The sequence below is a fragment of the Heterocephalus glaber genome, unplaced genomic scaffold (genome assembly GCF_053883595.1).
Source record: "Heterocephalus glaber isolate CG9 unplaced genomic scaffold, H.glaber_assembly_v1.0 deba00001760, whole genome shotgun sequence".
NCBI classification, from domain to species: Eukaryota; Metazoa; Chordata; class Mammalia; order Rodentia; family Bathyergidae; genus Heterocephalus; species Heterocephalus glaber.
Window position 1 is genome coordinate 2252226 of NW_028258457.1, and position 25181 is coordinate 2277406.

The 25181-nt window shown below is 56.4% G+C and overlaps 1 protein-coding gene across 3 annotated transcripts in view; it reads right to left on the minus strand.

Moving 5' to 3' along the window:
• Notch3 (notch receptor 3) overlaps positions 1–22042 on the minus strand; it is a 36854-nt gene extending 14812 nt beyond the window's left edge. Inside the window, exons 1-25 of one of the 3 annotated variants that reach the window (XM_004872521.3) lie at positions 21898–22042; positions 19208–19286; positions 14882–15024; positions 14457–14795; positions 14243–14365; positions 13916–14149; positions 12331–12486; positions 12057–12242; positions 11670–11783; positions 11342–11455; positions 10616–10849; positions 10396–10506; positions 9585–9777; positions 9355–9506; positions 8663–8776; positions 8083–8238; positions 5773–5998; positions 5231–5432; positions 4668–4815; positions 4157–4341; positions 3558–3690; positions 3222–3479; positions 3019–3137; positions 2028–2590; positions 1288–1620 (exon numbers count right to left, since the gene is read on the minus strand). In XM_004872521.3, the coding sequence (XP_004872578.1) occupies positions 1288–1620; positions 2028–2590; positions 3019–3137; positions 3222–3479; positions 3558–3690; positions 4157–4341; positions 4668–4815; positions 5231–5432; positions 5773–5998; positions 8083–8238; positions 8663–8776; positions 9355–9506; positions 9585–9777; positions 10396–10506; positions 10616–10849; positions 11342–11455; positions 11670–11783; positions 12057–12242; positions 12331–12486; positions 13916–14149; positions 14243–14365; positions 14457–14795; positions 14882–15024; positions 19208–19286; positions 21898–22021 (4739 nt within the window). In that variant the 5' untranslated portion in view covers positions 22022–22042. The remainder of the gene's footprint in view (positions 1–1287; positions 1621–2027; positions 2591–3018; positions 3138–3221; positions 3480–3557; positions 3691–4156; positions 4342–4667; positions 4816–5230; positions 5433–5772; positions 5999–8082; positions 8239–8662; positions 8777–9354; positions 9507–9584; positions 9778–10395; positions 10507–10615; positions 10850–11341; positions 11456–11669; positions 11784–12056; positions 12243–12330; positions 12487–13915; positions 14150–14242; positions 14366–14456; positions 14796–14881; positions 15025–19207; positions 19287–21897) is intronic. The other 2 variants (XM_087201718.1, XM_087201717.1) reach the window with 2 other exon arrangements.
• Between the last annotated feature and the right edge of the window lie 3139 nt (positions 22043–25181).

Genomic DNA, 25181 nt, shown 5'->3' on the forward strand with positions numbered 1-25181 from the left:
TGATCCTCCTGCCTCAGACTCTCAGAAATAGTTGGGATTGGCCAGGGATTTAGCTCAGTGGTTTCACCGCCTGCTGCGCAAGCACAAGGACCCGAGTTCAATCCCTGGTACCAAAAAAAAAGTTGGGATTACAGGTGTGCACTACTGTCCTCACCCTAGCATGTTGGTTCTTAATGATGTTGAGGTCATATCGAAAGGATAAGAGCATTAGTATCATTTGGGACGACAGGAAAGATAGGGTCTTCATGCCTTCTTCAGCTGACTTGCTCTAAGATAGACATTTTATTTTGGGGGGAGGGCTTATCATGGTTTTTGGAGGGATGGATTTTGAGACAGGGTCTGGCTGTGTAGCCCAGACTGGCCTTGAACTCAAAGTGATCCTCCTATCTCAACCTCCCAAGTGCTGAGATTACAGGCATAGCCACCACACCTGGCTAGATCATATTATTTTTTATAAATGATGAGATTCCAGGGTGGGAACTGGTTACTTTTTACTCCGTGAGTGTTTCGTTTAAAATTATTGCAGTTAAACAAAACAACGCCAGTGTTACAGTTTAGTGAACCTGTTTTGCTATAAAGAAAAAAGAGTTCAATGTGGCATTTTGAAACATGTTTCTCTAAGGTTAAACACGGTTTTCAAGGGTGATTATTACTTGTATTTTGCTTTTTGTACAGCCAGGTATCCAGCCTGGTTTTTATAGCTCCTGATATTTTCAGAAAAATCAAAATTAGGCTAACTCCCCCCACCAAAAAAAGACCTACGCATGCCCTTATGGAGTCTGCAAAACCACCTGCCCCTCCCAAAGGAGGTAGAACTAGTCTCGAGGTGCAACTCTGGGCCTCCCCTCCCACTACCACCAGGAGACACTTGCTCATATCTGGCGTCTGGGATGGTGTTAGAGGCACCTAAGAGTAAAACCTCCACACCCTACACACCACAGGACAGCAGCCCACAGCAAAGAGGGATCCAGCCTCAAATGCCAATGGAGCAGAGGTTGAGAAGCCTGTAGGTAAAGCCGGGTGTGATGGCACACGCCGGTCATCCCAGCACTCAGGAGGCTGAGGCACGAAGATCATCAAGAGCTCCAGGCCAGCATGGGCAACATCTTGAGTTCAAGGACAGTCTGGACTACATAGCGAGACCCCGTCTCCAAAAAACCAAAACCAAAATAAAACAAAACATTAAGAGAAGTGACACACACAAGACCTATCCAGTGGTGCCTCCTCTCCTCTCTTGGGCCCTGGGCCTCCCTTGGCCCCGTGGGTCCTCCAGGTGGAATCACTCACCCGATCACCTCGGGTGCCAGCTCCCGCCGGGTCCGGGACTCGGAAGCAGAACTGGGCCGGTGGTACGGGAAGACCATGGCCTGGCCCCGCGAGTCCAAGCGGAAGCGCAGCGAGGTGCGCAAGATGGCGCTGAGACGCTGCAGGAAGTCGGCGCTGGAGCGCAGCAGCTCCTCGGGTGGCATCAGAACCGTGAGGACCAGGACGCCACGGGCCAGCAGAGCCGGCACCTCGCTGGCGCAGTCCAGCCCGTCCCAGCCACACTCCTCGGTGTTGCAGCCCTGGTCACAGCGGCCGTCGGCAAAGTGGTCAGCGCAGTACTTCTCGTACACAGGGCTGGGGGCAGAGAGGGGCAGGGTCAGGGACCGTGCGGTCCCCACATGGCACAACACAAAGCAACGACTCCGCTTGCACAGGGCAAGAGAGTGTGCTACATTTGTTGGGCCTCCGGCAAATCCAGGAGGAAGGGAGGAAAGGGAAGAAGAAAAAGAAAGGACAGACAGTCCGGGCATAAGGATGGAGCAATGGAGTGCGCAGGCAGAAGGTCAAGCCACTGTCCAGGGCAAGTGGACGGAAGGTCCGAGACAGGGCGCGGTGGGGAGGGGACCCTGGGGCAGAGATCACGCCTGAACATGCGGATGGCGCAGAAAGGAAAGCGCGGCCCAGCGGACAGGCAGGCGGACTGGGGAGGACGGACAGAGACAGGCAGGGACCAGGGGTGTACGGTGTGGCTCCTGGCTCACTTGCAGGTGCGCTCGCGGCCGTGGCAGTCGAAGTTGTCGTAGAGGCAGGCGGGCGAGCTGCAGGCCAGGTCACAGCGGCTGTTGTTGAAGAGGCGCCAGCACTGCAGCGCCTCGCACTGCCGCCAGGGGTCGTCCACGTTCAGCGAGCAGTCGCCTCCGTCCCAGCCGCAGCCCCGGGTGTTGCACTGGCGGTCGCAGCGCCGGTCCCCGCGCTTGGCCTGGCAGGCGGCTCGTGGGCACTGCGGCTCCTCCGCGACCTCGGGCGCTGCCGCTGCTGCCGGGGTCTCGCAGCGCAGCCCGGCCCAGCCCGGAGCGCACCCGCAGCGGAAGAAGGGGGCGAGGGGCGCAGGACGACAGGACCCCCCGTGCAGACAGGGGGCGGCCGCACAGCTGGCATTGGTGCCACCCGGGGGCACCGCCCTGGAGCGGCAGGAGAGCCCCGACAGCCCCGGGGGACAGGCGCAGCGAGGCCCGCGCGGTGTCTGCTGGCAGGGGACGCCCGGTGGGCACTGCAGCTCCCGGCAGGTGCGCGCCACGTGCTCGCAATGAGGACCCCAGAATGGCTGGGGGTGGGCAGACAATGGGGGGAAGAGGGGGGAAGAGAGTGAAGAGCAGAAATGGGAGGGTAGAGAAGAGGATGGGGGTCAAGAGATGAAACAGTGAAGAGTCAAGGCTCGGAAGAGGCTGGGCCTCAACCTCTCCAACTCCTGCCCAATTCCTCCAGGTTCCCCTAGAGGCCGCACGTGACAGACAAACCACGCCCTCCGAGAAAGCCACACCTTCCCCAGGCCATGCCCTACTTGGGAAGCCACGCCTTCTCCGGGAGGCCACGCCTCCAAGCCCCAACCCTACTCCAACAAGCTCCCAACTCTAGGTAATCTCTGCATTGCCCAGGAACCCCTTTCCCATCCACTTCTCCCTCAAAGCCACACCCTTCGCTGAGGCCACACCCTCTCCACACAGAGGTTGCCACCCGTGCCACTCCACCTACCTGGACACAGTGGCAGATGAAGGTCAGCACACCCCCAGGTCCTGGGCTGGGGCGGCACTGGCCCACGTTGTGGCATGGCTGGGACTCACAAGGAGATAGGGCAGTCTGACAGCGGGGACCTGGACAAGCACGGACAGGGCGATCAGACACAATGGAGGAAGGAAAGGCAGTGTGCCAGGCCGCCCCTTACCTTTCTTGCTTACCTGTGAAGCCAGTATGGCAAAGGCAGTGAAAGCGTCCACCTGGGTCTTGCAGGCAGTCCCGGGTGTGTGCTGCGTGGCAGGCCCCAGGACGACACTCGTTGATGTCTGCTTCGCAGTGCAGGCCAGTGTATCCTGGGGGGCAGTTACAGCGGAAACCACCCACAAGATCCACACAGGTACCATTGTGCAGGCATCGGGGGCGCAAGTCCAGGGATGGGCCTGGGCCACAGTCATCCTCGTTGATCTCACAGAGCACTCCTGGGGGAGGAGGATGAGCAGTCAGTGACAGACAGATTCAGCCTCCTGTCTTGTCCCCCGATCCTGGCCCTGGCATACCCAGTGTCCCAGGGGGACAGGAGCAGAGATAGCGGGCCACGAGGTCAATGCAGGAGCCCCCATGCTGGCAGGGCTGAGAGGCACACTCGTCCACATCATCCTCACAGTTGTCGCCAGAGTAGCCAGCTGGACACTGTGTTGAGGCAAAAGGAGGACCCACTGAGCCCCAAGGACCACAGACCTGCCTAGGCACCCCTGTGAAGACACGGAGAATCCCAGCACACAAGGACACACACACACACACACACACACACACACACACACACCAGATTCGCAGAGACACACCCAGGCCACCAGCACACCCAGTCCAGAGGGACACACACAGGAGAACCACCCGGACGTCCCCAAGACACACACAACGAGACACACACAAACACTGCCACATCCACTCATCCCCAAGGAGATGCCACACAGACGGAAGCACCAGATGGAAACAGACCTCCATATCTAACCACTGTGACACCCACAGATTACTCCCAAAGCAAGACTGTAAGGAGCCTAGAGGAGAGACAAACCCACACCAAGCCACACACAGAAATGTGTGCCTGTATCCACTCAGAATGCTGGTTCCCTTCCCTCTCCCAGGGGCACAGCTTTACCTCACACATGTAGCCCCCCATGTAGCCTCGGCAGGTGCCCCCGTGCTGGCAGGGCTGGGCCAGGCAGGGGTCCACCTCCTGCTCACAGTGGCTGCCGGTGCGACCCTCTGGACACACACAAGAATGGGAGCTGCCCTTGTCCACACACTGCCCGCCTGCCTGACACAGATGTTCCAACCGCACCCCTGGAAAGAGTTGAGAGGGGCATCAGGCACGGAGACAGCTACACGTGGCTCATTCTTTCTGTCTTCGTCACACTCGTCACCCTGCGGCATCAGTCCCCAGGATCACACCCATATAGGCTGTCGCATGTCACACAGCCGCTTAGCTGGCAGTTCTCAATCACCAACACATGTGACTTTGATCCTTATGGCAGCTCTGTCATACACACCGTCCCAGCCGTCCCATGGTAAGAGACACACACACCATCCTAGCCGGCTGTCACACAGTCACACGTGCACACACACCCTACCCAACCCCACACACACATGGCCACATGCGCCTCCCTCACCTATCTGGGCTGCCGCCTCCTTGCAGGGCAGGCTTCGGATGTCACAGAGGCGGCCGCTCCATCCCGGGCGACAAAGGCAATAGGCCCCGGTCTGGACACAGTGACCCCCATTCTGACAGGGAGCCTGGCTGCACCAGTCAACCAGAGTCTGGAAAGGGAGCCCCACGTGTTCAGTGCTGAGAGGAGGTCCTGGAATCTCTTCCAGGACAGGGGCAAGCCCCCTTCCAGGACTATGGCCCCACCCAGCTGGCAGGCCCCTCCCCCGGAACTCGGCCTCAGACTCCTCCCCCAGGAGTATGGCCACACCCCCTGACGGGTCCCTTCCCGGGAATAGACCTCCAGAGTCCTCCTCCAGGAGTGTGACCTGACCAGCTGATAGCCCCCTTCCCGGCAACACACCCCCAGACTTCTCCAGAGCTGTGACTCCACCCATCTATCAGACCCCTCCCGCCAACACAATTCCAGATTCCTCCCGCGGGACCTATGGCTCCGCCCACCTGAAAGGCCCCACCCCCAGAACACACCTCCAGACTCCTCCCCTGAGACCCTATGGCCCCGCCCACCTGGCACTGGCTGCCAGCGAAGCCCTCCAGGCAGGCACAGTGGAAGCCAGGGTGCGTGGTGCTGCAGACGCCCCCATTCAGACAGGGCCGTGAGAGGCAGGGGTCGGCCTCATATTGGCAGTGGGCTCCAGTGTAGCCAGGACGACACAGGCAGCTGAAGGAGTTCACCCGGTCCACGCAGGTTCCTCCATTGAAACAGGAGCTGGGAGGTGAGAGAAGAGACTCAAGATCCATCACCCGTGTCCCTCCTAGAATGGGGGCTTCTGGACCTGACCCTTAACCCCCACAGGAAGCTGTAGCCCCAGAGAGGCCACCCCATCCCTTAGCCTCAACTGACCAGTGGGAGCCATGTGCAGAGCCCCACCTCCCTCAAGAACCAGTCGCCAAGGTGACCTCCAAACAGATGCCACGGCCCCATCAGCCATCAGCCTCCTTAGGTGGATGCTCAGCCAACGACGCCCTCTCGCCCCACTCGATCACAGGCCCCTGAGCCCCACCCAGCGCCAGAGCCTGGGTTTCAAGTCGAAGCCCCCCACACACACCTAGGGCTACAGTCGGGCAGGTCCTTCTCGCAGTGGAAGCCTCCATAGCCTGGGGGGCAGGTGCAGGCGAAGGAGGCCACATGGTCAGTGCAGGTGCCAGGGCCACACGGGCTGCTCAGACACTCATCCACATCTCGGGCGCAGCGCGGGCCAGCAAAGCCAGGAAGGCAAGAGCAGGAAAAGGAGCCCACGCTGTCCTGACAGGAGCCGCCATTGAGGCACGGGTCTGCGGTCACAAGGGAGGAGATCTGAGCACTCGCCTCACTCCCCAGCAGCCTGGCCTGACCTGGCCGTGCCTTGCACAGAGAGGGGTGCAGAAGGAGACACATCCAACTGGTAGGGGCTACATTTGCTCGGCGGGATCAAATTCCATCCCCATCTCCTCCCTTATCTGGAGACCTCACCTATATGGAAGGGGAGAGAGAGGGGACCAAAAAGGCCCTTTGAAGAAAGAGAATAGAAGGAAAAAAATGGAAATAGAAGTTCGTGAATAAGGAGGGGAAGCAGGGTTGAAGAGAGGGAAGGGGAATGGAAAAAAAAGAAGCGAGATATATAGTGTACAGGTACAAATTCCCTTTGACAAATGTTATCGTTATGTATATCTAAAATGTACCAATAAATGTTTTGCTTCAAAAAAAAAAAGGCCCTTTGAACTGCCAAGCAAATACAGTCAGCCTTAGGTTCAGCACCTGTGGTTTTAATCAGTAGATGGAAAATATTGAAAAAAAGAGATCAAGCCAGGCATGGTGGCACATGTCTATAATCTCAGCACTCAGGAGGCTGAAGCAGAAAGATCTCAACTTTGAGGCCAGGTTGGGGCACATAGTGAGTGAATCCCTGCAAAAGACAGAGACAGGAAGCGAGAAAGGAGGGAGGAAACTGCAGTTGTTCTGGACATGTACAGACTTTTCCCTTGTCATTCTTTCCTAAACAACACAGCATGACAAGTATTTACAAGACATCGATACTGCATTAGGTTACAAGTCATCGAGAGATCATTTAAAGTCTATAGGAAAATTGTGCAAGTTCTTCAAAAATACTATGCCAGGGCTGGGGATTTAGCTCAGTGGTTTCGCCACCTGCTGCGCAAGCGCAAGGACCTGAGTTCGATCCCCGGTACCAAAAAAAAAAAAATAGTATGCCATTTACACAAGTGACTTGGGCACCCATAGATTTTCGTATCTGTGGGGGTCCTGGAACCAATCACCAGAGGACAGCAAGGGACAGGCACAATGTGAACTGTGCCTGCTCTGACTCCTGGGCCTTGTACAGGCTGTGCCGGCTGCTGTAGTGGCTACCAGACTTACGTTGTCACTGAGCCCTTAACAGTGTTGCTGAAATCAATTGAGAGGTGCTGTAAATGTAAAATACACACTGGATTTCAAATGTGGGGGGCCAGGGATTTAGCTCAGTGTCGCCTCGCCTGCCTCACAAGCACAAGGTCCTGAGTTCAATCCCAGGTACCATAAAAAAAAAGAGATCAAATCTGGAAAACTTAGTGGGAAAACAGTAAAATATTTTGTTAATAATTTTATTATTAGGGCCGGGGATTTACCTCAGTGGTTCCGTTGCCTGCCTTGCAAGCGCAAGGACCCAAGTTCGATCCCCGGTACCAAAAAAATAATAAAAATCATAATTTTAATACTATCAGGAGGCTGAGGCAGAAGGCTCGCCACAAGTTTGAGGCCAACCTGAACTATATAGTGAAAATCCTCCTCGAAAAAAGCTTTTAAAGAAATAGTAATTTTAATGTTGATTACATATGGGGGAGGTACTAGGGATAAGAGAGAGGGAATCTAGGGATAGAACCCAAAGCCTCACACATAATAGGCAAGTGCTCTGCCATTGATCTACACACCCAGCCTAAAATAATAATATTTTATATATTGACTTAAATAAACTACATTATTAAATTATAAATATATTGCCAGACTTGGTGGTACACACCTATAACCTCAGCACCAAGAGAAGCTGAGGCAGGAGGCTCACAAATATGAGCCCAGCCTGGGCAACTTAGTAAGACCCTGTCTCAAAATAAAAAATAAAAAAGGGCTGGGGGGGGGAGCTGGGGATTTAGCTCAGTGGTTCCGTTGCCTGCCTTGCAAACGCAAGGTCCCAAGTTCGATCTCTGGTACCAAAAAAAAAAAAAAGGGCTGGGGATATAGCTCAATGCAAAGGGCCTGGGTTCAATCCCCAGTACAAAAAAAAAAAAAAAGGAATGGAGAGATGGCAAAGAAAAAAGAGAAAAGTGTGAACCATACAAACAGAACACCACCACCACCACTCCCTCAGCCCCTCACTGGAACTCACTGGGGTCGCAGTCATCAATGTCCTGATCACAGGAAGGTCCAGTGTACCCACCGTGGCAGGTACAGCTGAAACTTCCTGCCAGGTTGCTGCAGGTGCCATGGGGACCGCAGGGTGCAGAGCTGGCACACTCGTCCACATCCTGCTGGCATCGTGGCCCTGGGGGCAGGGAGGAAGGACACAGCTAGAGTTACAGAGTGCAAGGCAGGGTCTGAGGCTACTTGGGGCTCAGGGAGAAGCTACAGGCTGAGATAAAGACAAGAAATGCCATTTGTCTCTGAGCATTTCACACATGCTGTAGCAGAACATCCTTCTGCCATCTTAGTGGGTGGCAATCCCTACTCAGGAGCTGTCCCCAACCCTCAACTGGGTCCTAGCATTCCCAGCCCCGTATCACTTCCTCTTCTCCACTGCTGACCCCATGAGCTGCGAGTGTTCACATTCAGCTCTTTCCCCGGAAGGAAGCTTCCCACAAAGGCAAGCCTGAGGGTGAGTCCCCCATGGGGCTCCCAATATCACCCAGTGGGGGACAAAGACAGAGGAGGTGAAGAAGAGGAAGAGGAGGAAGCAGTCACCAGTGTACCTTGCCAGCCCGTGGGGCAGGAGCAGACAACCGGCTGGCCAGGGGCAGACTCACAGCGGCCCCCATGCTCACAGGGATTTGGGGTGCAGGGGGATAGCACTTCGCACTGACGGCCTGTAGGAGGGGGACAGGTAGAGTGAGATCATCTTTTTATGTTTGTTTTTGAGCTTTCAGACAGGGTCTTGCTCTTTTCCAGGCTGGCCTTGAATTCGCTATGTAGCCCAGGCTGGCCTCGAATTCATAGTGATCCTCCTGCCTCAGCCTCCAGAGTGCTGAAATTACAGGCCTGTACCACCTTACCCAGCAGAGTGAGATTGTCTTGAGAAACATCCAATTTCCTCCCTCCCTGGGGTCCCCCCACCTTGATAGCCACCTCCCTGGAGGAGCTCCTTAGGTGAAAAAAGAGAAGCAGAAAAGGAACAAATATAGAAGAGAGTAAAGTAGAAAGGAAATGAGGACAAGGATGTCAGGAAGGGCTGGGGATTTAGTTCAGTGGTTCTGGTGCCTGACTCGAAAGCACAGGGCCCCAAGTTCGATCCCTGGTCCAAAAAAAAAAGGATGTCAAGGGCTAGGGATTTAGCTCAGTGGTTCCTCTGCCTGCCTTGCAAGCGCAAGGACCCGAGTTCGATCCCCGGTACCAAAAAAAAAAGGGACGTCAGGGAGACATAGGGAGGAAAGGTGGGGACACACACCCTGGACTCCAGGGGGACAGGTGCAGTGGAAGCTCATTCTGTCGCTGACACAGGTGCCTCCACCCCGGCATGGCTGGGACTCGCAGGCGTCTCGAGCCAGGCTCTGGCTGCAGCGGGGGCCACTCCAGCCAGGCTCGCACACACATCGGAACCTGGCAGGGGAGGTGGTCAGGCGTGGCCAATGGCCAGGGAGATCGCAAGGAGGTCAGGCTGCTGGGGAGGGGCCTCACCCGCCAGGTGCATCGTGGCAAACGCCGTGACTGCACGGCTCGTGGGCACAGGCATGGCTTGGGGGTAGGCAGAGCGGAGGCAAGGAGCCGGGTGGACAGAGGCAGCGGAAGCCGTTTTCCACATCCAAGCAGGAGCCTCCCTCGCCACAAGGGCTGGACGCACACTCGTTAATCTCCACATTGCAGAGGGGCCCTGGGAAACACAAAAGCAACCTCGTCCCAGGACAGGATGGTGGAGCCAACCAGGAAAGGACACCTTGTTCCAACATTCGGCACGGCACCTGGGCAACGGATAGCAAGAACCTCTCTCTCTGTCTCTCTCTCTCTCTCTCTCTCTCTCTCTCTCTCTCTCTCTGTCTCTCTCAACAGGGTCTTGCCATGTAATTCAGGCTGGCCTTGAACTCACTGTGTAGCCCAGGCTGGCCTCAAACTCATGGAGATCCTCCTGCCTCAGCCCCCTGAGTGCCGGGATGACAAGCGTGTGCCACCAGCCCAGCTAAGAACCTTTTTTTTTTTAACCAGGGCTTACGCAAATGAGAACAGCCACCTCTTCAACTCAGCTCCGTGGTCCCAGAACACTTCCATTTCCACCGACCAAGGATTACCTTAATACCCCTCAGACACAACCTGGTCTCGAGTGTGGACAGCTTCATTTTTATACCAGGATAATCATGAGCCATTATGAGGCTGGTGCCATGCCAATGTGAATCTCAGGGCATGGTGTGGACGATGCCTACCCTGGACCCGTGTAGGCAAAGATGGGAGGAAATCCAGCCACCAGGACCGGTGTCTGTGGCTGCTATCTGCCCACCTGTGAAGCCAGGCTGGCAGACACAGTCATAGCGGTTGATGCCATCACGACAGACTCCGAAGGTGCAGGGGTTGCTGGCACAATCATCGATGTTAACCTCACAGTTCACGCCTGGGGAAGGGAACATGGGAAGAAAGGTCACCACGGTCACGCACCACTCCTCAACCCTCTGTGGCTTCCAGGTAAGACAGTTCCCGCCCCAGGCCAGCCTCAGCCTCACCTGTGGTGCCAGGAGGACAGCGGCACAGGTACTTGTCCACCAGGTCTAGGCATTTTCCCCCGTGGCGGCAGGGCTGACTGCGGCACTCATCCACCTGGCTCTCGCAGCGCGTGCCCGTGTAGCCTGGCACACAGGCGCAGGTGAAGCTGGCGATGCCATCCACGCAGCGCCCATGGTGGCACGGGTCCGGAGAGCAGTCATCCACATTGCGTTCACACAGCGTGCCCTCGAAGCCTGCAAGGCCAGAGCTTCAGGCTCCGCCCACTTGCCATGGCCCGCCCACAGCTATGGCCTCCACCCAATTCCGAACTCTGTTAGCCCTGCCCGTTGAGTCAACAGGAGGCGGGCTCAATTCAGACTCCGCCTCCAGCTTGCCTCTATTGGGACCAGCTCCAGGGCCCTCCCACAATTACATCCCACTCCCAACTGTGGCCCCAACTCTAGTCCTTACACTACCAGCCCCGCCCCTGATTGGAGATGGGCACCTGTGAGGTACCTGAGGAAGGTATAGGAGAACCGGCCCCTACATTTACATATTCCTGTACCTGGCCAGACCCGTTGGCCCCACCCCTAGCATTACCTCATTCTATTTCATAAGCTCCACCCCCAGCTGTCCCTGGGCCCGTTGTTTGCTGCAGCCCCGCCTCCCCAGGCCTGTTCTTGGCCCCCTGCTGTTCCAGCCCCGCCTCCAGGCCCTTCCTGGACTCTCATTGGCTCCGCCCTCACCCTCCGCACAGCGACACTCGTAGCCGTCTGGTTGGTCAACGCACTTAGCGCCGTTCTTGCAGGGCGTGCTGGCGCATTCGTCCACATCGAGCTGACAAGTGGTCCCGCTGAAGCCTGGGAAGGAAAGGACGGCAGGATGCCCAGCTAGGGTCACAGCAGTCCCCTGACCCACGCTGCTGTGTTTGTGAAGGCAATCTCATTTACTCGGTTTTAAATTCATTCCAATCTCTTCAGGACATGTGGTTTCTCATTAAATCATCTAACATGGTCGGCCTTATAGGTTCCCACCCTGGAGCCTCGGTGCCTGTACAGACCCTCTTTTCCTCACCTGAGGGGCAGGTACAGCTGAAGCCATTGACTCGGTCCTTACAGACACCACCGTTGACACATGGGCTACTCTGACACTCGTCGATGTCCACCTCACAATAAGTTCCCGTGAAGCCTGGGTGGGGGAGGGGACCGAGAGATTAGGGAGGTGGACTCTGCAGCGATCCTCCTGCCTCAGCCTCCCAGGTGCTAGGATTACAAGGTCTCGCTAAGTCACCAAGCTGGGCTAGAACTTTGGACCCTCCTGCCTCCGCCACTCAGGGTGCTGGGGTTACAGGTGCATGCCACCACACTGGCTTAGAATTTCACTTTACACTCAGTCTCACCCTATGGGCTTCCCTCCCCACACCCCCAATCTGAGGACCCACCACACACACCCACCACGCACCTGCCATGCAGATACAGGTAAACTGGCCAATGCGGTCAAGGCAAGTGGCCTGATTGCGGCAGGGCCCTGACAGACACTCGTTGACATCAGTCTCACAGCGAGGCCCAGTGTAGCCACGACCACACTGGCACAGGAACGACCCCTGCGTGTTCACGCAACGACCCAGATGTTCACATGGGTTGGCACCTGTGGGGTTGGGGCACAGCCGGCGTGGGCATGGCAGGCCGAAGCCTCACCCCTCTTTCTCATGTCATCCCCAGGAGGTGGCCCTCACCAATGGAGCACTCATCCACATCTTGGTCACAAGCCCCGCCGGTGAAGCCAGGTGGACAAGTGCAGATGGCCCGGCCGTTCACGGGGTTCGTGTCGCAGACAGCATCCTCGTGACACGGGTTGCTGACACAGGCGTCATCCAGGTGGCACAACAGCCCTGAGAAAGGGCAGGCAGAGGTCAAGGGCTGACCCTCACCCCTGGCATTTGGGGGGAGGGAGGCTGCTAGTGCTGGGGATTGAACCCTGCACCTCTGAGATGACAGAGCAGCACTCCCAAACCCTTGTTTGGGGTTTTATTAACCTGCAGAGCATTTAGTAGCTTTTTTTTAAATAGGTTCCTTTTAATGAGTCCTTAATACAATTCTCTATGATTTAGTAGCTTTTTAATCTATCTATTATGAAAATTACACATGCAGAAAACTTGATCATTCATATAGCCACTGCCCAAATTCCACTCTTGCTACTCTGTTAATTTTCTTACTAAGCCACTTGGAAAAAACAAACAAAAAACCCCGAAAAGGTGCAAGCACATTGTTTTAAAACCTACTGACTCTTCTGATTCCAAAAGAGTTCTATTGGGTCGGCTTTAGCTCAAGCGGTTACTTCCTCACACTGGACTTTCCAAAAGAGTTCTACCCTCAAGCCTTTGCCCTTGCACTACCCTCTGGCAGCCGCACCCTCTCTGCATTCCCAAGTCTCCCTCCTAGATAACTTCTCTGACCTTTGCACTTCCAAAACTCCTCACTCTTTCTTGGCTGCACCTTCCAACAGTTACCCATTCCAATGGTTTCTGCCTTTGACTGTGTGCCAGCTTCCTCCCCAGCCTCTCTCCGGCCTACCCTTCAACCCAAATCCAGCCTCCTGCACACCTTCCTTTGGTGTCTCCCTCCCTCCCTCCCTCGGTGCTGAGGATGGATCTTGGGGCCTGGCACATACTAAGCACATGCTCTAGCACTGAGCTACACCCCAGCTCCAGGATCATCTTTCTTTTTATTTTTATTTATTTTTACTTTTTTTGGTACCAGGAATCGAACTCAGGGCCTCATGCTTGCCAGGCAGGCGCTGCACCGCTGCCCGCTGAGCTACATGCCTAGCCCCAGGACCACTTTTCTTTTCTTTCTCCCGCCTCCTCCCACCAGTACTGAAGATGGAATTCAGAGGCGCTCTACCATTGAGCTCCATCTCCAGCCCTTCTCTATTTTATTTTGGACCAGGATCTCGCTAAGTTGCCCAGGCTGGGCTCAAATTTTCAATCCTCTTGCCACAACTTTCTAAGTAGCTGGGATGACAGGTATGCACACTTCCATGCCCAGCTCCCAGTATGATCTTTCTTTCTTCTTTTCTTTTCTTTTTTTTTTTTTTTTGAGACAGGGTCTCACTTTGTAGTTCAGGCTGGCCTTGAACTCACTATGTAGCCCAGGTTGGCCTGAAACTCACAACACTCCTCCTGCCTCAGCCTCCCAAGTGCTGGGAGGACAGGCATGAGCCACCATGCCTGGCCACTGATGCTCAAACGAGAGCCTCTCTTCACCTACTCAAGAACCATCAATGGTTCCCTATTGCGTACAGGGAAAATAGCCACTCACCTGTCTTGCCCATGGGGCAGGCGCAGTAGAAGGAGGCCACACGGTCATGGCAGGTGGCACCATGGAAGCACACGGCTGTGGCACAGTCATCAATATTCTGACTACAGCTTTCACCGGTCCAGCCATTGACACATACACAGCTGTGGCCACCCAGAGTGTTGAAGCAGGTGCCCCCGTTGTGGCAGGCGTTGGGCTGCAGTTGACACTCGTCCACATCCTCCGTGCAGAACTGGCCTGTGGCACACAGAGGTACCAGTCCAGCCACCTGGTGGGTGACCTGGCCCAGCCAGGGTCTGCTGCCCAGCTTCCTGCAGCCCTGGCACCTACCTGTCCACTCTGGGGGACACTGGCAGTTGTAGGTGTTGACACCATCCACACAGGTTCCCCCATTGAGACACCGGTGTCCTGGACAGTCATCTACATTCACTTCACAGTTCTGACCCTCAAACCCTAGGATGGGAGGAGGGGACGGAGACATCACTGCGGAGCTGGCTTCCTGTCCCCAGCGCCACAACATCCCCCAGAGGGACAGCTCACTCACCAGGCAGGCAGGCACAGTCGTAGGTGAGATCACCGCTCTGTCTACAAGTGCCCCCATTGCGGCAAGGCGAAGGAGCACAGGGCACCGTAGGGTCCTCGCACAGGGGCCCCGTGTACCCCCCCGGGCACTGGCAACGGAAGGAGCCAGGCATGTTGAGGCAGGTGCCACCATGGCGGCAGAGCCCGGCCACCCGGCACTCATCCATGTCACTTTGGCAGCTGCGGCCCTGATAGCCAGGAGGGCAGGAGCAGACAAAGCGGCCATCAGACCCCACGGAGCAGCGGGCAGTGTGGGCACAAGGGCTGCTGAGGCAGGGGTCCGGCAGGGAGCAGTCTGGACCTGAAGGATGCAGGAGACAGTGAGCTTGGGGCTGGCCACATCTCTGCTGGCCTTGGGTTCCCCTCCAGATGTCCCTCTGTCCTCACCTCGAAAGCCACGGGGGCACCGGCAGGAGAAGCGGGCAGTGCCTGCAACCACCGAGCTCTGACAGACACCTCGGCCAGCACAGGGCCCCGAGTGGCAGGGGTCTTCCAGTTGGCACCTCTCACCTACCCAGCCTGGTGGGCACCTGTGGGCAGAGAAGTGCGGTGGGCACCAGCCAGGGCAGGGCAGCCTCAGACAAAGATACACACAAGAGACAAGACACACCGAGCAGAGAAATTGGCAAACACACACTTGTTCATTCTTGCAACAAATACTCACTAACTAGTAAAACACAGCAGCGAACACTGTAAAAGTGGTTCTTACCCTGTTGATCCTCACAGCCAGGTCAGGCAAAGAGAACACAGAAAAGTGACAGATTAATATACAACAGGCTGGCAGCAGGAGGTGTATGTCATAAGGCCTACGAAGGGTGTGGTGAGCTCAGTGGTGGCCCCCAAAACAATGCGTCCGTGTCCCAGAACCTGTAGCTATGGCCATTTTTAGAAAAAGGGGCCAGGTGTGTTGCTGCTTGCCCATAATACCAGCCCTTGGGAGGCTAACGTAGGAGGATCGCAAGTTCTAGTCCAGCCTAGGCAATTTAGCAAGACCCTGTCTCCAAACAAAACAATAAAAAGGGCCAGGGATGTAGGTTACTGATAGAGCGCTTGGCCAGAAAGCGCAAGTTCCTGAGTTCAGTCCCCAGTATGACGGGGCGGAGGATGGCAGGAGAGTTGGAAGGGGGAAAGGACAGAAGGACCCGTGCAGCCAGGGGCAGGCAGAGTGGGGTGGGCAGCTACGGTCAAAGAACTCCTGGAGCCACCAGCAGCTGGAAGAGGCAGGGGGGAATTATTCCACAGAACTGCTGAAAGGAGCATGGCTCTGCCAACACTCTCATCCCATACTTGTCACCTCCAAAATTCCCAGAGAATATATTTCTGTTGTTTTAAGCCACCCAGTTTGTGGTAATTTGTTATAGCAATCACAGGAAACTCCCACACAGATGAAGTGGGATGGAATGATGGAGAGAGAGAGAGAGAGAGAGAGAGAGAGAGAGAGAGAGAGAGAGAGAGAGAGAGTTTTCCAGTACCGTGAATTTGAGAATTAAACCCAGGACCTTCCAACTGAGCTACATCACCAGCCCTTTTTAAAAATATTTTTTTATTTTGAGACAGGATCTCACCAGGTTGCCCAGGCTGGGCTTGAATTGGAGATCTTTCTGCCTCAGCCTCCCAGAGTGCTTAGATTATAGGTATGCGCCACCATGCCCAGCTTGGCTATTATATCTTCACAGACTAAAGAAGGTGAAAAGGAAACCAAAGAGTTCTGTGGGGAAGGGCATTCCAGGCAGAGGGAACAGCAAATGAAGCCTCACACTGTAGAAGACAACTACCCAGCACACAGCGAGACCGACGCAGAAACCAGAGGCCAGAGGCGTACAGAAGGACACACCAGCTGGAGTACTGGCCTGGCAAACAGACAACAACCACAGCCTCGCCCACCCGCGGATGTGGGCAGCTCTCCCTCACACGGGCAGCAGGAAGTCTCCTAGGAATCCACAGCTCCTTTCTCTAAAACACACAACCTTCATCCCAGACAGGGTGTTGGGGGGTTAGGGTTACAGGGCGGTCCTTCAACAGGCAGCCTCCTTCCCAAGCTCACCAAGCCAGCCTGCGTGGGAGGGAAATGAGATCTGGGGAGGGATTACTTTTTAAGACTGGAAACCTCAGCCAGGAGTGGTGGCAGCATGCCTGTTATCCTAGCACTGGGGAGGCTGAGGCAGGAGGATCACCAGCCTGGGCCCCCTAGTAAGTTCAAGGCCACCCTGAGCTACACAGTGAGACCCTGTCTCACACACACAAAGGAAGACTGGAACCCTCCATGGGGCACAGGGAGGGGGTGGCGAAGGAGGGTCTTGGCACAACTACAGGACACCCCCACCCCACCCCCCGCCCCAGCGGGTCCCTCTCTCCTCAGGCTCATCCCAGAAGCCTGGATCTGACCTCAAGCAGGTGACTCAGTTCTTAGCGTCACCACAACTCCCCCCACACACGCACACTGGCCCCCAGCGAAACAAGTCGGGGCACAGCCCGGGAGGGGCGCGGGTGGCGATGGGAGAAGAGGGTCCTCTACCCTTTTCGGCCCAGCCCCAAGGCCCGCAGGAGGCCGGCAGGAGGCCGGCGGCGACCGCCATAGCGGGCCGGGAGGGGGCGTACAGGCCAGGAATCCCGGTGCCCCCACCCCACCCCACCTCACCCCAGCCCTGCCTGGCTGTGGCCCACGCGGCCCCTCCCGGCGCCCCGGGCGGGTTCCCACGCTCTGCGCCCCGCTGCCGACCGGTCAGGCCGGTTCCCGGTTCCAGCCCTGGCGCGCGCCCCGCCCCTCGACCAGAGCTTTGGGGGAGACAGAGGGGGAGCGGGCTTGGAGACAGGGGCCAGGGCTCGGGAGCCGACTCGGGGGGCAGGCGTAGGGGTTCTGTGGGGGGAGTGATAGGTTGAGGCACCCCTAAAAGGACTGGAGTGTTGGGAACTGTGAAGGAGATGCTTTGGGGGCGCGTGGGGAGTGGCTCCCCTCCAGCCCCGCGCGGAGATCGGGCCCGCTCCACTCCGCACGATCCGGGCTCCGGGCGCCCGCGCGCGCCGGTGATTCACCTGTCGGGGGGCGGGGCCGCCCCGGGCGCATCCACCTGTCGGCCGCGGTCCAGGCGCGAAGTTACACTGCGCACGCGCCCATCCTGCCGAGGGGTCCCGGGGAAGGCCACACTTTCTCCCCAGCCTCACCAACGCAGACCACCCACCCGCTCCCTCAACGTCAGGACCCCCAGCCCATCTCAGCACCTCCCAAACAGGTGAGCCCAAGAGGGGAATCCAGCCAGTCTCTTCTGGGTCTAAAGACAGCCCAGGCCCACTGTCTTGCATCTCTGGTGTTGATGAATGAATACATGGACGAATCAATGAGTGGTCCTGGGTGAGCTGTTCTTACCAATTTTTTTTTCTTTTTTGGGGGGGGGGTACCAGGGATCAAACGGGACCTTGTACTTGTGAGGTAGGTGGCAGAACCACTGAGCTAAATCCTCGGCCCTCCAATTATAAGTTAAAAGGAACCAATCTTTTCTCCTATAACCTTAAGAGGCCTCCCCATAGAGCATCTATTTCCTCTGTCCTTATCATTATTATTTTGAGCATTTATTGAGCACATACTATATGCAGAGCACATCCTACGGTCTATTTTCATCTTTACACCCATCCCCATAAAGGGAGAACTATTATTTTGTTTTGTTTTGTTTTTTTGGTACCAGGGATCAAACTTGGGTCCTTGCACTCGCGAGGCAGGCAGCGGAACCACTGAGCTAAATCCCCGGCCCAGGGGAGAACTATTATTGCCCCATTTTGTTGTTGTTGTTTTGAGACAGGGTCTCGCTCTGTAGTTCCCGCTGGCCTTGAACTCACAGCAATCCACCTGCCTCAGCCTCCCAAGTGCAGGGAGGCATGCACCACCATGCCTGGCTGATTATTGCCCCATTTTTCAGGTACAAATATTGAGCTCAGAAAGCCTCAAGCCTTTGCTCAAGGTATCCCAGAGCCCAGAATTCAAGCTGAGCTGACCCCTTCTGTCAGCTCTTCCCCAGCCCCTGCTCTGCCCACCCCACAGCCCTCTGCCCTTTCTTGTGTTTTGAAACAACTAAATTTGAGGTGTTCCTTCAGTCACAAGCCAGTGAGGGAGAGCACTCCCCTTTCACAGATGCAGAGAAGGGAAGTGACTAGTCCAAGGTCACCCAGCAAGAAAATGACAGATAGCCAGGTACGGTGGGCCAGGCCTGTAATCCCAGCACTCAGGAGGCTAAATCGGGAGGATTGCCACAAGTTTGAGGCCAGTCTGAGCTACACAATGACTTGAAGCCCAGTCTGAACCACATAACAAGACCCTTTCTCAAAATAATAATAATAATAAAAATTTTAAAATAAAGAAAAGAAAATGGCAGACCAGGAGGACTCTTACAGGCCTCCTTTGCCCTCAACCACTCAACTCAAATAACTGCCTCCTGTGAGGGCTTTATGTGTGACCTTAGGAAGCCTAGAATCCTATGAAGCTGGGGTTACCAGGCCCATAAAAATGGAAATGGTAAGGGATTCATTCCCAGCCAGTCAGCACCATGATGTGGGATTTGAACCCACACTAGATGGACTCCCAGAGCCTGCTTATTCCCAAGGGGGGAAACATGAGAGGCTGCCCTAGCCACACACGTGTAGGACATGGCACACGGAGGCAAAGAAAGAGGACAGATTCCCCTCCCACGCGGGCCCACTGTTGGCGGTGGGCCAGGCACTCACAGGCAGGCAGCCTCCTGGGAGGGCAGCTGGGTGCAGCGACCTCCATTGGCGCACGGGCTTCCGTCCAGGCAAGCGGGGGCTGTGTAGAGGGTGAAGGAAGGTAGGGGTCAGCCAGGCGCCCAGAACTCAACCCACGGGGACAGACCCCCTCCCTCCTGCTGCCAGGCAACAGCTGCACCGGGCTGGGGGTGTCTCTGTGGGTGCACAGAGGCCCCCATCCACAGTTCCCACGGCCCCCTGCCCCAGCCCCAGCTGTTGGGGATGCAGCTGTCCCTGCCAGCTCGAGCCTTGGGAACCACAAGGCAGGGGTGGGAAGGAGGAGGGACTGGCTTATGCCAGATGTGGGGCTCAGGAAGCTGCCAGAGCTAAGAGGTGCAAAAGGGGGTGCAGTCAGGAAGTGAGGGTGCTGTTGTTAAAGGGAGGTCTACGGCTCCTTGCAGGGGACTTGGGCTAATAGAGGGGCAGCAAGTCCTGGGGCTATAGGTTCCTCTTCCCCTGACACTGGGCATCTACTCCAGCTGAGTGGCTTCCAAGTGGCCCTGGGGAGAGAGGCCAAGGCAGGTACCCAGGAGTGCGTGTCGGAGAACCAGCTACCAGCTCCAGGTGTTGTGGGAGGAGGGTGTGTGTGGTGGGGAGGGGCAGCTGGAAAGAAACAAATACTGCCTGTCCAGTGTCCCCATCCCTGAGGGCTGTGTCCCTCTTGGGTGTGGTTTGGTCTGACTGTCCTACCAGATGGATGAGAGGTGTGGCAGGGTCTGAGCTAGTGGAAAATTGTGCGAGCAGGCAGGTATGAGGCCACTGTGTGTGTGTGTGTGTGTGTGTGTGTGTGTGTGTGTGTGAGAGAGAGAGAGAGAGAGAGAGAGAGAGAGAGGTGGGAGGGGGAAGACAATGGAAAAAAACAGACAAAGCAGAAACTAGAGTTAGGCATAGCAGTGCACGGCTATAATTCCAGCACTTGAGAAAATGAGGCAGGAGGATTACCATGAGTTCGAGGCCAGCCTGGACTACATAGCCAGACCTTGTCTCAAATAAAATTTCAAAAGCAGAGATAGAAAAAGTCAGAGACAGAGAGAGAGAGACAGTGAATGACATGACAGAATGGGTTGAGACACTAGCACCCCAGCGGGGCTTGCGTTTGTGTACGCACTGGAAGTCTGTGAGAAATGAGCTGTGAGCCGTCTGAGGGGGGAGCCGTGTGAGCATACACATGTGCATGGAAGTCTGTGGCAACCTGTGCAGGGAACTGAGCACTCACCTGCCGGCGGCTCCCTGTGCAGCTAAATGTGAATCTGCCTGGGCATGTCCATGCTGCCTATATTTGTGTGTGTGTCTGTGGTGTGTGTGTGTGTGTACTGTACAAAAAGACAGGAGTGTACAGATGTGCACAGCTGCATCTCTTGTGTGTATGCACTGTTATCTATAGGTGTCCATCTGTGTGTGTCCAATGTGTCTATCTGCAGGTATGATGGGATGTGGCACGGCCTAGCATGTCTCAAAGTGCGTTTGAGTTGTGCGCAGGCATCAAGTGTGCCAGGCCTTAGACCAGTGATGCACCACACGTGTGGCCACCCTTGACTGTGCGTGCACACATACAGTGTGTGCGCGGTGTGCACCTGGGTGTGTCTCGCTGGAGCTGAGTGTCCGCGGTGTTTGTGCACGCTGGGTCTGCCAGCGGTGCACATTTGCATCTCTGTAGTGTGTTACCCAGAGCTCCCGCTCCGTCCAGCTCGCTGGGGCCCCCAGGCCAGGACCGGGAGCCGGATCCCTCCGCACCCCCACCGCCGAGCTCCACAGTGGCGCCCGGGACCCCGGCCCCTCCCCCGCTGGCCAGGCCTCCCGGGGGCTGGGTGGGGGCTGGGGTGGGGGCGCCCCTGCAGCCCCCGCTCCGGCCCCGCTGCGGGTCCCGCTTTGTCTGGCTAAGAAAGCGCGAGGCCGGTCCGGGGGAGGGGGTGTCTAGACGGCGCGGCCATTGTCCCGAGCGGGGGAGGGGAGAGGAGAGGAGGAGGAGGAGAAGGGGGGGGCAGGGACCCGGCGGGCTGGGGAGGGGGCGCCGCAGCCCAAGAGGGAGCCCGCGTGCGCTCGCCCCTTCCCCACCCATACAGAGGCGTGTCCCGTGGCCACGGGGTCCGGAGGGAGTGGAGGCGCGCGGGGGAGGGGGGCCACCCGCTGCTCAGCTCCGCTCCGGTCTGCGCGCTCCGGCTCCGGGTCTTGCGGTGCGCCGGCCTGGGAAGTTTTCTGAGCTCCAGAACTTCGCGCCCCTCCCCGCCCCCCCCCCCCGCCAGGCCCGGCGGCCCGGGGGTCGGGGAGCTGGGGGCTTTTGTGCGAGGGGTCCTCGGTCAGGGGGGTGATCCCTGGATTCCCATCGGAGTCTCACCAGGACCCCAGGCACGGCTGGGATGGGGGTGCGCCCCCTACCACAGCTTGAGTCCCCGAAACCCGCATCTCGAGCCCCGAGTCTGGGACCCCTGGGCCCTCTTCATCTCAGACTTCAATGGCTCGGGAGGTCTCTGCTCCGCAGGCCCCTGCGATCCTGCGCCCCCAAGTCGGGGTCCCTGCGCCTCCTGGGACTGGCACGCCGTCCCCAGCTCCTGCACCCTCCCGGCCTCGGGTCCCCGGATCACAGGATCCTCTCCCCAGAACTGGGGGTCCTGGCCCCCTATTTCCCCACCCGTCTCCCGCCCGGCCCTCACCTGCAGCCCCCAGCCCCGCGAGCAGCGGCAGCAGCAGCAGCTGAGGCAGCGTCCCCTTGGGCGGCGGCGGCGGCGGTGGCGGCGACATCGAGCGGCCGCGGCGGCCCCGGGCCCCCGGCCCCATGGCGCCAGCCGAGACCCTCCCTCCTCCTCCTCCTCCTCCTCCTCCTCCTCCTCCTCCTCCTCCTTCTCCTCCTCCTCCTCCTCTTCCTCCTCCTCCTCCTCCTCCTCCTCCTCCTCCTCCTCCTCCTCTCCTGGCTTCGGGCGCGTCCCGGCCGAGGCTCCGAGCCGCCGACTGCGCCCGAGTGAGGCCGCTGGCCGCCCCGCCCCCAGCCCGCTGCTCGCCCCGCCCCACCCCGCCCCGTCCCGAGCACCGCCTTGCGGGGTCGCTGCCCACCCTCCACCCGCAGAGCCTGAGAGCTGCGGCCCGGACCTGGGGACAGGCAGGCCCAGCTCTGGAGTACCCCGAGATCCACATAGGCGGGGAACCCAAGGCAGACCCTCAGCAAACCTCCAGACTGAGTTGCTGAGAGGTTCCTGAGCGCACAGCCACACCAGGGCACAAAATAGAGATTTTCGTGGGTGCCAGGCATGGTGGCGCACACCTGTCATCCCAGCACCCTGGAGGCTGAGGCAGGAGAATTGCCAGGAGTTGAGGCCAACCTGGGCTACATAGTGAGTTCAAGGGCAGCCTGAACTGCTATCGAGACTGTCTAAACCACACTGAAAGAGACACAGAAAATCCGTGGAGACCCTAAAATCGGAAACACAAACCTGAAACTCAGGCCCATCCAGGCTACCGGCAGCCTCAGACCTGCAGACGCACCAGGGCTCAAGCCCGCTTGTGTGCATCCCTTCCTGCCCTCAGCCCTCCTAGACAGCAGCCCTCTTCTCCTCACTCCCCTGTGTATTCACAGCAGAGGTCCACTGCAGCCCCCACCCCGGGCCCTGCACAACTTGGCCATATAGTGCCCCCTGCTCCTTGTAATCAATGGCTTTTCCAAAATCCACCTTCCTGCAAAGGTCCACCCGGCCCTCACTGTCTCAATAGTGAGAATGAGAACCCTGAGACGCCCCAAGCCCACCCTAGGGCGTCCCCAGGGGGCGGGAGGGAGGGGGGAGCCGAAGCGGACATCCGTGGTGCTGAGAGGTTAGAGCTGGGCCAGAGGAGCCACAGAATCTAGAAAGGGGCTGGAGCGGGGTGGTGGATTTCTTAGCCTGTTCATTCCTGTATTTAACAAGTATGGCTAAGTGAAAACGCTGACCCGAAGAAGATACACCTGGTCCCCTGGGGAGAGCTTCTCAGAGGAGACCCCAGGGGCTATGACTAAAGGATGAGCTGGAGTCAGGTGCACACCTGTCATCCAGCACTCGGGAGGCTGAGGCAGGAGGATTGCTGAGAGTTCAAAGAGAGCCTGGACTACACAGTGAGTTCCAGGCCAGCCTGGGCTACACAGTGGGACCCTGTCTCTAAATAAATAAATAAATAAATAAATAAATAAATAAATAAATAAATTAGCTGGAGCAGAGGGGACCAGTCTGGACCAGAAGAGGAGACAGTCAGGGGAAGACTGGACTGGCCAGGAGTCAGGAGGAGCAGAATGGCCGGGCTGCCCCTAGAGCTGGGCTGGTGATGAGGCTGAATGTGAGGAGCTTGAGGGTTAACCCCAAAAGGCAGCCGAATGCTAGGGCCTAGCCTGGGAGGGAGGAAGTCACCAGTACAACAGAAATTTGGGGCAATTTTTAAACTTCTTTTGAAATTATTGCAGAATAGTACAAATGATTTCCGTAAGCCTGATTCACCAACCAACTACATTTTGCCTCACTTGTCTTATGATTTCTTTTTCTTTTCTTTTTTGAGACAGAATCTCATTAAGTCACTCTTGGGGTCCAGGGATTTAGCTCAGTGGTTCCACTGCCTACCTCACAAGCGCAAGGTCCTGAGTTCGATCCTCAGTACCAAAAAAAAAGTCACTCTTGGGATTCTTCTGCCTCAGCCTCCCAGAATGCTAGGATTATAGGCATCCACCGACCATGCCCAGCTTATCTTATAATTTTATACACATGCATATATGTGTGTATATATTACTTTTTTTGGCTCAACTGTTTGATTTTGTGTTGGTTTGGTTTTTTTGAAACAGGGTCTCACTATGCAGCCCAGGCTAGCCTTGAACTCACTATGTAGCCTAGCCGGTATTGAATTTGTGGTGATTCTCCTGCCTCAGCCTCCTGAGCACTGGGATGACAGGTGTGTGCCACCATACCCAGCTGGTTCATCTGAAGGCAAGCGTGATGTTCCTTTGCCCCCAACTACTTCTCTGAGTGTTCTCTGAGATCAAGACATTCTCCTGCACAAATGTACCACAGTTCAGCGTGTGCTGGTTGCCCCCTTTCTGCTGTGTTTTTATGATTGCCCCTCGGATCATATACTGTATCGAATCATCACATCTCCTGGTCTCCTTCAACCTGAATTAGTTCCTCTTCCTTTTCTTTCATGACGTGGACACTTTTGGAGAGGTGAAGTCAGTTCTTTCCAAGGATATTGGCGGGTTTCTTGTGACTAAGTTCAGGTTGAGCATCTTTGAGATACAGTCCCAATCCCAACCCCTTTTCAGAGACAGGGTTTTCCCTGTGTAGCAAGCCAGGCTGGTCTCAAACTCATGATTCTCCTGCCTCAGGCTCCTGAGTGCTGAGATTACAGGTGTGCACCACAGTGGCACTCAGTGGTGAATAAACTTTCTCTTTTTTTTTCCACTACTGGCGATCCTACTTAGGACTTTGCACTTTTGAGGCGGGCGCAGTGCCACTGAACTAAATCCCCAGCCCTATTCTCCTGTAGGGAGACACACTGAGACTATGTGGATACCATGGCACCCATTAAACTTTGTTTTTGGTTTTGTACTTCTGATTAAACCCAGGGGTGTTTTACCACTGAACTACATTCCATTCTCTTTTTATCTTTTTTTTGGTACCAGGGATCAAACTTGGAACCTTGCACTTGCAAGGCAGGCGGCAGAACCACTGAGCTAAATCCTCAGCCCCCCTTTTTATCTTTGAGACAGGGTCTCAGTAAGTCACTAACTTGCTGGAGCTGAGTTCAAACTTGTAACCCTCCTGTCTCAGCCTCTCAAAATACTGGGATTCAAGCTGTGTGCCACCTTGCCTGGCTCATTTACTGAGTTTTTTGTTTTGTTTTGTTTCATTTACTGTTTAAAGTGTGCGATTCAGTGGCATTGAGTGCATTGACAGTGCTATGCAACCATGACTTGTATTTAGTCCTAAGA